At 34.1% G+C, this 12,756-nt stretch overlaps 1 protein-coding gene across 2 annotated transcripts in view; it reads left to right on the top strand.

Annotated features, from left to right (window-relative positions):
• RhoGEF2 (Rho guanine nucleotide exchange factor 2) overlaps nucleotides 1–12,756 on the top strand; it is a 362,382-nt gene that overhangs the window by 97,955 nt on the left and 251,671 nt on the right. For both annotated transcript variants that reach the window (XM_065510657.1, XM_065510656.1), the window contains exons 4-5: nucleotides 8,221–8,313; nucleotides 8,497–8,554. In XM_065510657.1, the coding sequence (XP_065366729.1) occupies nucleotides 8,221–8,313; nucleotides 8,497–8,554 (151 nt within the window). The remainder of the gene's footprint in view (nucleotides 1–8,220; nucleotides 8,314–8,496; nucleotides 8,555–12,756) is intronic.

Genomic DNA, 12,756 nt, shown 5'->3' with positions numbered 1-12,756 from the left:
GTAATATCTTGGTATGAATACTTGTTTAAAGCCATAATCTTTAGAGCTTCTCTATTTTAATCGTGCTGTAAAGTAGCATCCAACCTTAATTTTTATCTCGTAATAACCAAGCAATTAAGCAATTAGTAAATGTATCCCTTATAGAGGGAAATAATATCTGATCACTTGGCTGACTCCAATTTATATATTTTGGGTCATTTGACGTGCTATTTGTAATGCAGAGAGAAGTCAATTGGTTACTTTATACATCCCATGGAATCTAGCATAAAGACAATTATCACTTAAGTGTCTCTATGTAATCTATAGTGTCTCTAAGTTTTCCAAAATCACTAGTTTACGACAGTCTCGTAGAAATTACTGTCAGGAGCGGTAACTGTGTATGTGAATCTTTCGATAACGAAATCTCTTATAAATCGAATTTGCAATTAAAACAAATATGAATGTTTTTCGATACATTTAATGAATTTTTGATACTTAAAAAAACTAAACTTTTTTGAAGAAAAATGTTTTGAAATGATAATTTTCAATTACTGTTAAGCAATGATGAACTTAATGCCAGTTTCTCGATGTCGAAAGAAGTTAGTTAGTAAATGTTATCTACTGCTATTTCTATAATAAATTCGACAAAAAAAATTGTTGTCGAAACAATGTATTGCCCATTAATGACAAAAAAATATATTTTTATTAAAAATTGGCATAATATGCATATAAATATGCATTTTGAAGTAAAATATAACAAAATATGCATTATCAATAAAATATGCAAAAATATGCACTAACAAATCGATGCCATTTTGCAGCAAAATGTACGATTCGGATAGATAATTGGTCTACATTGTATTTGGACGTTCGAGAAAAAACATGCATTTGCATATAAATCCGCCCCCTAGCCATTACTTTCAATAAATTTATATTGTGCAATTAGGTTATGCCTATCTTAGCTTAGATTAACAGAAACACATTGGAATTGGAATCCCTAACAAGATTCGAATATTCAAATGATCGAATTTGTATGTTTAGTTAGTCTCTTTATGTTGCCTGAGAAGAAAAAACTAAATAGAAAGATTTAGATATGAAGAAGGCTAATTCATAGGAGATAGTATACTTAGTATAAAAAGTAGAGTTGAAAGCTTCAGAAAAAGTCAAGAAGAAATTGTATGAGTTGCAGTAATTTGACTAATTTGAGGACAGCCGAGGCACGGTCTCTATGCTCGTTTCCAGTAACCAGTTGCTATACCTAATAAAGACAGCAATACGCTCCAACTTTATATCTGAAAGTTCAGAGAGACTGCCGAAGGAATGATGGCCTAGAAACCTAGTACGTAGATTTCCCAGTATCTAGACCATTGGTAGGCAAAAAGAGGCATTTAATTTGTGTGCTCTTTTGGGTAAAAAATAAAATATCCACAACAACATCAAGAAACTGAAAGAATTGTGTGTATTTTTACGCTCTATTACGCTCTTTTGTTCACATTCGGGTTATTTGACGAAAATCATCGTAACCTGAACAATATGAACGCCTACCATGGATCTAGACAATCATAGAGAAAGTGGAAGATAGTATTGTAAGTCAATTCAACTCTTCCAGAAAGGTTGCCAAATTTACAGTGGCCGGTATTCACGCGATCATGTTTCTGAGTAGTGAGCTTTGTAGTTCAAGGATATATTCCGCACGAGCCCATTTCCGTCATAGGAAGCCCATCAGACATCATGGCCATTATATTCCTGTGTTCAAGCAGCGTGTCCAACACCACCAATTCGATGCCCCATATATGTATATGGAGAGGCTCTTCGTATCAAGGGTGCAACCATCTACTAATTCCGTGTCGTTCGGAAATATAACAATTAAGAGAGCTATATTCGGCGGTGCCGAATCTTATATACCCTTCACCAAATTATACTTAAAAATATTTTTTTTTTAAATATTTTTATTTAAACAAAATCAAAATTTTTTTTAATGTTTTAAATTTTTTTTTTTCCAAATTGTTTTTTAATTTTTTTTTAAAAAAGTTTTTTCAAAATTTTTTTTGATGAAAAAAAAAATCGGGTTAAAAATATTTTTTTCCGATTTTGACCCATTGTATGTCCAACTTACTATGGTCTTATATACGTCGTTGCAAAGGTCTTTGAAATATCTATCATTAGATATCCATATTGTCTATATTAATGACTTAGTAATCCAGATATAGGTCAAAAATAGGTAAAAAATCGAGGTTGTCCTAGTTTTTCCTTACATCTCAGCCATTTGTGGACCGAATTTCTCGATTTTAAATAGCGACCGAGCCGGAAGAATTTCGGAGATATTGATGTATGAATCGTGTATGTAAGTTATTTGGGGGCTTCGGAAAGTTGATTTCAACACACAGACGGACATGGCTATATCGATTCCGCTATCTATAACGATCCAGAATATATATACTTGGGTCGCAAATGAAAAATGTGGAAATTACAAACGGAATGACAAACTTATATATCCCCTTGCCTTGGTGAAGGGTATAAAAACGAAGTTTGTCGTTAAGAAAGGTCTAGAAGTACAATAATCAATGTAATATGAAAGTGTTTGCATGCATGCGAGGCCAATTTCCTCGCAATTAGATCCACCGGGATCCGGTTCAATAACGTTCTCCTTCAAACCTTTTCAGGGAGTATGCTGTGATTTAGGCATTATGTAGATCTTTCCAACATACAGAGATCCCCATAGAATAATATTGGTTTAGTAAACGCCTCTAATATTCAGTTCACTTTCCTGGTACCCTTTTACATGACTATGGGCTTCCTGGTATACATTGCCGTAATGGCCTTCCTTGTCCATGCCAGAGTTTTGAGGTTCCAGGACAGTTCATCAACATACATTCCTGGCAGCGTGTATTTCCTCGTAAAAATGGATCCTTTTGCTACTGCCATCGCAACATCGTGCGCATAGGCGACAGTCTTCCAGCGCATGAAATCAAACACAGTTTATGGCCAAATTCCACAGAAGTGGAGATAAGACGCCTCCCTGAGGTCTGCTCATATTGGCCAGTTTTGAGATCGTTACGTTATATCTTAATGTATGTTTCTTCCGAATCCAGTTACGCTGTCTTCCTCCAGTATACAATGTCAGCTTTTTAAGACATAGAAGAGGCTTTCAATTATTTCAATCTAGTAAATATTGGTGTTTTGGAACATATCAGCAAAAGGATGGAATTCCTGTACAGATCGAATTATGATCGTGAGCGGTGATCTCTTCCTATCTCCCTTTAATGGTGATTCTTGTTAAACAGCTTAATAAATGGGTAAATGGCATTGCACATGAGCTCGATGTGGTGCTAGGTTAGGTTTAAAAGAGAATCAGTCAGTTAATATGAACCTGCACACATAATGATAGATTCGATCACCGTTTGATCCTTTCAAAAGAGCATTGCGAGCTTCGTGTATTACCCATACCTTGTATTCTCTTCAATTCCCATACGGTTTTCATTTTCGCTTGAATATATCGGCCTCATAGATATCAGCCTAGCCAATTCAGACTCCGTAAATATTCCAGCTTGATACACAACTTCTCACAGAAAATTCCACTTCTCGTGCAATTTTCTTTTGTTGATGCAATAATACGTCTAAATTTTGCTTATGATCCGCTGGTGTGGCGATAAACCTGCGCTAAGCATTTGCTATTCACAGTTGGCTTCATCGCTCTTTCTCTTCTATGAGGTACATTCACGTATAGTGCGAAACCATTCCATTTCGATTGAGCTTTCATACTTTGTGTAGCCGTTTGTGACTATGTTATCGCAGTGAAAGGAATGCTTAATGGAGAATTAGTGCTCGCGAAAATTCTAAGTGATTTTTAATCAATTTCTTCAGAAAGCTTAAAATAGACATCTTAAAAATCCAAAGCGGGGATAAATCTCGTGGCTGATGACTGTGTTAATGGGTAATATGACGATCGATCAATTACTCTTGTCCCATTTGCCTCGCTCCTGGGAAAGCAGTTTCATTTCTTTAAATGTTTGGCTTGTCATGTAACCAGAATTGCGAACTTTAGCAATGATCGCACTTCAATGTAGGAAACAAATCATCATAAAAAAACATTTTGTCGACAACTAGATTTAAAATAAATTGAAAACTTGTTCCCACTATTTAGTGAACTCATAAATCTTTAAAATTTTGCAGTTGTAATACTCGTGCGACTGTCTGACAATGATAATGTTTGTGTGGAAATTTGTATAATTATTGTTCAGATTATGAGTTATATGGCAACAACAGTAGTAAAAAAAAGAGGAATAACAATTTGTTAATTTGCAAAATTTATTTTTAATTCCACTACATTAATGCAGATTGTAGATTTGATGGATGTTGAACATTGAATTGAATGAATGTGGATCTCTACTGCAAGCGAATACATACATCTGTCCATCCATCCATCCATCCAGTCATACATTCATTTATAATAACAACTACATATTTATTAGCATTCGTAGCAATTTATTTCGCTTTTATTTTATAAAGAATATAAAAATGCATTTTTTATATTTATTTTTATGCACATTTGACGACGATGATGATGATGACGATGATTGTAATTTTGATGTGGCTGTGAATTTATTTATTTTTTTTTTTTATTTCCAAGCGAAATTATAAATAAAAATTGACGTCAATATTTTTTAGATGTATTTAACAAAATTTGTCTTGTATTTTACTCTCTATATAGAATAGAATAAAGAAGTGTTAAGGGGTAAATTATTTGTCTTATGTATGCCATTTGTAACGAATTAAAATTCACACACAAATATGCTGAAAATCATTAAGATTTTGAATAATCTAGCATTAATTTATTTGATTTATTTACAATTTATTAAGAACTTAAAGTGATGGGAAAATTTTTTTTAATTCAGCAGCTCACCTTCTTAAATTTTTTTTGGAAAACTCAATGATCAAACAGTTAAGATGGTATCTCACGCCTACAATTTTTAAGTTCCTTCACTTTAGTTCCCTGCTCATAAAAATAAAACTACTAGCTAGAAGATAAATGTATTAATTGCTGCAGATATTGCTATTCATTCCACATAATTGACAGTTTTTTATCAGAGATCTTATGTTCGAAATCATACAACTTTTAACATTATAAAGTTACAGCTAAATTCAGCGTTATTCCCAAACTTTTTGAAAAACTAGTGACTGATATCGTGTCCCAACAAGTTGCATCTTTTCTAAGCGTAAGGAGTGAATTGATGGCAGTCTCTCTGAACTACCAGATATAAAGTTGGAGAAATCGCGTCTCGGGTAACCTCAAATTAGTAAAATGACTGGAAGTCATACATTTTCTCCTTGACTTTTTCTGAAACTTTCAACTCGACTTTTTAAGTAAAGTGTTTAAAGTGCTTGCCTACAAAACCAAGCACCCCAGGTTCGATCCCTGGCAGAGGACAAAAATGTTCATCATGGTTTTCGAGTTTTTAAAATTAACCCTTCTCTAAACAATCCATCGAAAAAGGCCCCTGAACACCACTCTCCATGAAAAAAGCATAATGTCATGGCAAAGGTCAGGCAGACCCTCGCCAACCCTTGGGGAAAAAAGGTAGGAATCAAAGAATTAAATTAGCAAGGTTCCCCACCACTACACCAAAGACACAGAGGACGTTGTTTCTAGACAACGACAGATGGCAGCCCCATTATCTTAGACCAGCTATAGCAGACCAATCATCTACTTAGCTGGAACAACAACAGCTTAATGAAATTGATACAAAATAACAATACACTAGATCTAATAGCAACATCGTACATACTCCAAAAACTAGAACACTACCATCTACATTGCATGTACACGAAAAACAGCTACAACTAACCGTATAAGATGCAGATGCTTTGTGGAAGCCAAATGCTCCCAAGAGGGTTAATGGAAATGAATTTGCTTCAGATATTGCTAATCATTCCACAGAATTGACAGTTTTTTATCTGAAAACTTATGTTCGAAATGTCGAGTTTCTGGTTATATCCATCACACATTTTTCCATTGTTGAAATCCAGAAGTAGACACAATTTTTCACATTATAAAGTTATCGTGTCCCAATAAGTTGCATATTTTCTATCCGTAAGATGACTGGAACTCATACATTTCTCCTTGACTTTTTCTGAAATTTTCAACTCGACTTTTTATACGAAATATACTATCTGCTATGAATTAGCTTCAGAGATTGCTATTCATTCTACATAATTGACAGTTTTTTATATGAAATTTTATGTTCGAAAGGTCGAGTTTCTGGTTATCCATCGCCCATTTCTTTCTCCATTGTTGATATCCAGAAGTAGAAACAACTTTCACATTATTTTGGAAAAGTTGTATCTTTTCTTTCTTTATGGATAGAAAGGGTAACGATATTCAGCTACCGCTAATCTATTTAAATTTACAACTTTAGTGATTTCTTCCTTTTATTCCGGGATAGGGCATTCCAAGATTAATTCAGGGGTACCGCAAGGCTCCGTTCTTTCTCCTACTCTATTCCTAATTTTTCTAAATGACCTTCTAAGTCAAACTTCCAAACGTATATATTCTTTTGCAGATGACAGCAACATTTGCCATTCATATTCATTAAAAGGCCAAGCCTTTCGTAGATTCGTATCCTCAACTCATGTGAAGTCATGTTAATTTCTGTAGAAGTCGTTGAACCGTATACCCAGTCTCCAGCCAGATATAGTGTCATGTAATAGTTTATATCAGTAGCCTTACCCGCACAGAGAAAACCGAATCGTAGTGGCAACCGAATTTGTTGCCATGATCGAATGATTCTACCTCAGTGACCGAATTTTACAGTTGTGGCTACAAAATTTCAGAAGTGGTAACAAAAGTTTGGTTGCTTCAACCGAAATTCATCTTTATTAAATGAATTTCTGTTGATAGAACCGAAAAATTCTATGTGTGCAACCGAATCAATCGATTGGTAACAAATGCGGTAGCTACTATGAATCTATTATCTCTGTGTTGGAACGACGGAATCCAATCCGTTTATACGTTCTGTCAGCGGGTGCATTCATTGGAACACCTAATCTTAGGAAGCCTAAATAATTTCTGTTGGAACTGCGACTTACAGTTTGCAAGAGGAATGTGTGGCAAGGGGTTTATCGTTTCATTCCGCCACTGCCTCGCCAATTTATCCGCTAATCAGTTACACTGGCTGTTGCTATTAGTATTATACTAGAATGTCTTAATGCCTCATTCAGAAACACCAGGCATTATTCGCTTCACCTAGATGTGGAAAAGACACCTGCATTTTCATAAACAGCAGCACTACAAAAAGGCCTGAAATATGATTTTATCCCACATCATTCTATGAAGAAGTAGGGGCTTCTATTGTCTCTTATGGATCCATCAGGGTACTGCCTCAAAACAGCTGCAAGGGGGTAGAGTTCAGTAAACAACATATCCCTATTCGGGATGGGAATTCCGGAGAATTGCTTATAGCAGACCACAAGTCTTCTGAGTTCACTTCACCTCAGAGTTGAAATTCGATTGTATTGTCATTAAATCCACCGGCAACCAGTTTAACATGGTTTCGATAGTGCGAACCGAACATCCAAGGACGTTTCGGTGGAAAGCATTCTTAGCGGCATAACACGACACTATTACTCCTTAAAACGAAATGGGTTTTACTACAATCTTTAATACGACTCGGATATATTACCCAATTAGTTCCAATTAATATTAGCTATATTCCAAAGCTAGTAAATTTAGACGTAAACGTGATAGGCAATTAAAGGATCTAATTAATCTAATTCATGGGACGTATAGTCAACTAGTCACTAGACTAGCGAAATGGTATCACTACTTGTTATTTCAAAAGCGATGCGACCTGAGTATGGTGGCAATTAAAGTCCAAAAACGCAAATAAAATAATCCAGCTAACTGGCCACTCTTTGTCCTACCAAGGCACAGTAAAGTGCAAATTGTCGCAACAATATATAGCTTGGGATCAATCAAGTATCTAATGCGAAAAATTAAACACAAAATATCAGGCCAAAGGCACATTCTTTAAACACCTAAGGGTCAATAAACAGTTCAACCCACTATAACAGAAATTGGCATAGACATGTGTCACTAACATTTCTGTCTTCTTTCATTATATGAAAACAATTCTGAGATCCCTTTCTTTATTCCTATTTATACAAAATATTGTCTTTTATATACCTAGTTTTAATCAAAATTTAATTCACTTTTAATTTCTTTTCTTTTTCTTCGTCTTGCAGGTTTCTGGTGACAATCCTGTTTTCGTTGAAAGCGTGAAACCAGGTGGTGCAGCCCAAATTGCTGGTTTAGTTGCTGGCGACATGATCTTAAAGGTTTGTCTTTAACTTTTCTTCTTTTCTTTTCAATAATATTTTTTCTCATTTGTTTACTACAAACTAAACAAAAAAGAAAAGAAAATAACAACAGCAAAACCCCAAGAAATATATTTGAATTGGCCCAACTGTGTGTGGTTTATTTATTTCATTTGTTTTTTTTTTATTTTTATTATTTTACAGGTCAATGGTACAGAAGTACGTTCGGAGAAACATCCAACTGTTGTTAGTTTAATAAAAGGTAAATATAAATAACAATAAGATATTGAAATTTGCTTAATATACAAAATGTTTATTTGCCAAGACAAATTTATTAATTAAGAAGTATAAAAAACGATGTTAAACATACTTATGTACTGGTACAAGTATATGACCGATAACACAAAATGTATAATATATTGTCTATAGAGAAAACTGTTTCGCCAAGGCAAGCGAATTTAACCTGATTGGAACAGAATAGCGACCCTGAAAGGGCATGTTGAGTAGGTAATTTTTGTGGAATAAACTTATAGTCCAGCTGGTCTGAACTTTTTTTTACAGTGGTTCAAAATTTTAGTTTTTGACCGAAGGGAGCATTATACTAACTGAAAACAAGGTTGTAAGTTAATGTCTGAGAGAATTCTTATTGTCAGATTTGTATTGTGGAATTTTATGGGGATCATTGTGGAATATCCTAGCCCTCTATCTCCTGTCTTTAGTTTTTTTCTCGAGAAAATCAAAAAAAGTCCTTTCAAAAAAGAAATTTAAGAATTAAAATATTCTACGAACTTTTTTGCCGGAAAATTTAAGTGGGGGTCACCAAAGTTACCATACTTGGATCCAAGGATCATACTTGGATTTTTGGCGATTTTTTAAAAAATGTGAGACCCGAGGTGGCGTTTAATTTTGTTAATTAAGCGTAAAGAGTTTTATTTACAACTTTTGTTTCTTTGGTGACCACCACTGAATATTTTAATCCTTAACCAAAACCAAATGAAGCCCTTTTCAGTTGGTCACTATAATCGAGAATCTTATATTATATTGATTTTTAAACCCTGTTCAGACTTTAGGGCGCTTGTAGTGGACTGTCTAAAAAACATATGTAAATTCACATTTTAAGCACTACTGTTTCTGTTTTCTAAACATGCGTCACTGTGTCTACAACTGAAATGGGAAAAAAATCCTATTAATGCGACTTTCAAGTCACCACTACTGTCAATTATTACGAGTAAAACATTATAATGTTTAGTGATCATGATGATGATGATCACATGTGATTGTGTTGGTGTGAATGTGTGAGTAAAGTGGGTGGGTGCAAATGATGTTCATGTTGTTATTGTTAATTGTATTAATATTCAGAGAACATACTGATGTACTATACTTGTACTGGTACTGATAGTATCAATATGTACCCACATTTAGATACAAAATTCTATCATTCTATGTACATAGAAGTATTTATTATTTACAGTTCTTAACGGCTAAACGTTTAACAATTTAATCAGATGTTTAAAAGAATTTGTTCGATTGATAAGAGATTTAAAGGGATTTTCAAAAGGCAGGAAAAGTTATTTTTTGAAGTAAAATAAGTATCTCTAAAACCCTAGGAGTTAGTACTTTTATTTTATATCGTTATTTTTTAGGCTTCCAAAAATGTTCCACAACAAAAAATTAACGTTGTTACACTGTGGATCATCCTGCTTCTTAATCGGATAACTTTAAAAGCGATACTCCCAATGAATTAGTTACAACTGAAAATAATGTAAAATACGTTTGATTTTTTTCCCCCAAATTTTCCAAATATTGTACGATTAGTAAAAAGAATTTTCGGAATGTATTTTTGATGAAAAATTTATATATTATTTTCTTATTTGATAATTTTAACGAGTTATGTTCCCCTTCGTGTTGTGTACTTGAACGCGATCGGCTCCCGGTGAAAAAGTTCTGTGCGGTTACTCCCTCAATTCGTAAATATAATGTTTGTATTTGCATGCTCAATACATTGTATTCCATTCGAAATTATTTCCCTTCGTATGGAATTAGAAAGTAACAAATGTATATAAAAATATTTGAATAATTTATTTAAAATCCTATCTTGAAATTCATTGTATAGTTGACCTGTTGCGGCACATAACGAATACTTTGTTTAGATTATTAATTTTTTTGTCTTTTGTTTTATGGCTTCCTCCCACTTGACACTTTTAAAGCACAAATTAGTATATATTAGGGTTTCCCTTAAGAGCATCACTTGTTTTTAAAAAATATTAAAAATTTAATATTTTAAAATTATTTATGTAAATATGTAATAAATAACACTGTCCAAAAAATTTAGACTTTTTGATTGGAACAGAATGACGACCCTATTCTTTATTCCGACCTTCCATAGGCTCCCTATATCTAAAAAAACAAAAAAAGATCGAGCAGAATTAAAAAAATAAATAAATAAACCTAAATATCTCTTGAACTAAAATAGATAACGAACATATGTATGCATGTTTTTGTAGATCTCCTTAATGACTATTTATATTTTAAATTTCAGCTGATTGGGATCATACTTGGATTTTTGACGATTTTTTAAAACACGTGTGAGACACGAGGTGGCTTATAATTTTGCTAATTAAGCGAAACAAATTTTATTTACAACTTTGGTGACCCCCACTGAAATTTTCCAGCTAAAATTTTCGTATAATATTTTAATCCGAAAAAAGTGTCAAATTGACCCCTAGAGAGAGGAGATGGAGGGTTAAGGTCTTCCACAAAAATGATCCCCATAAAATTTCACAATACAAAACTGACAATAAGAATTCTCTCAGACATTAACTTAGAACATTTTTTTCAGTTAGTATAATGCTACCTTCGATTAAAAAACTAAAGTTTTGACCCACTGTAAAAAAAAATTCGGACCAGCTGGACTATAAGTTTATTCTACAAAAATGATCTATTCAATATGCCCTTTAAGAATTATAGGCTCGCTATTCGGTACAAAAATGTTTTTGGACAGTGTAATTAGAAAGTTATAAATACAAGGTGGCGCAAAAGTAAACTCCCGATGTTTTTTGGCTGTAATTAAAAAAAAAATTAAAAACTTTGATTCTTCTTGTGGATTATTTTTATTTGGTCTTTTAATTTTTTTACATCAAGACGAGAATATAATGTCATGTAAATGGCCGCCGCTACAGTTGATTGTCATTTTATGGCATTTTCCATCACTTTGGCAAAAACTTCCGGCGATAGGTCTTCACATTCTTGACGGATATTGTCTTTAAGAGCTGCAAGAGTCTGAGGCTTGTTGACATAAACCCGCGACTTCAAAAAGCCTCACAAAAAGAAGTCTGGAGCGGTCAAATCAGGCTATCTTGCTGGCCAGTGCAAATCGCCAAAACGGGAGATTATGCGACCGGGAAATGCATCCTTCAGCATATCGGTTGTGGCACGTGCATTGTGTGCCGTTGCACCGTCCTGTTGGAACCACATGTTTTCCAATCCCAATTCATCAAGTTGCGGCAAAAAGAACTCGTTGATCATTGCTCTGTAGCGCTCACCATTCACAGTAACCGTTTGGGCCGCAACGTCTTCGAAGAAAAAAGGTCCGATGACTCCTCCAGCGAAAACAGCACACCATACAGTGACTTTGAGCGGGTGTAATGGCTTTTCTTTGGTTACACGCGGATTTTCAGTGCCCCAGAAGCTTAAATTTTGTGTATTTACGTACGCGCTAAGATGGAAATGGGCCTCATCACTCATGATTATTTCTGATGAAAAATCATCTTTCTCTTGGTGGTGATTAAATAGTCAGCAATATTCCGCGTTCTGGGGCACTGTAGCGTAACATTGTTTATTAACGTGTATTTCGTATGTGTTTACTACACAAATGTCAAAACAGAACTGACATTAGGGGCCAATCGCAAAATTTATAGCATTTTCTGATAGGATGATTACTTTTGCGCCACCTTGTACATATTGAAGGAATTAAATAGTAAAATCATATTACTGGATTACCAGATTGGGTGCTGTTACCTTAAAAAGGTAACGGTTATTTTCTGTCAACGATATTTTAATGATAACGGCTAGTTCGGTTAGATTTGAGTTATTAATAAAAATTGGTGTTATTATTTTACAAATCAATTTCCACAGATTTTAACAAATTAATATATGGGGGATTTCACGTCAAGTGAACCAACTTTTAAAATCGATGTCTTCCGATCGGGATGAAATTTGCACCTATTTGATAGTAATTCAGACACAATTTTTCAACAAGATCGGTCAAGAACTCTCGGAGTTAGAGGGGGTCATAATTTGACATTTATGGCCCAGCTGTTTTTGCGCGGAATCCATTCGTTGCCAGAAAGATGGGAAACGGCCATAGCACACAATGGCCAATACTTTGAACAAATGTTTCAAAATAAAAGCTAAAAATTTGAAAAAAAATTTCTCATTTTTAAGTTTCGATTATTTCGTTTATGC

Source organism: Calliphora vicina, chromosome 5 (assembly GCF_958450345.1).
Source record: "Calliphora vicina chromosome 5, idCalVici1.1, whole genome shotgun sequence".
In the NCBI taxonomy this organism is placed as follows: Eukaryota; Metazoa; Arthropoda; class Insecta; order Diptera; family Calliphoridae; genus Calliphora; species Calliphora vicina.
This window is presented reverse-complemented; position numbering and strand designations above follow the sequence as displayed.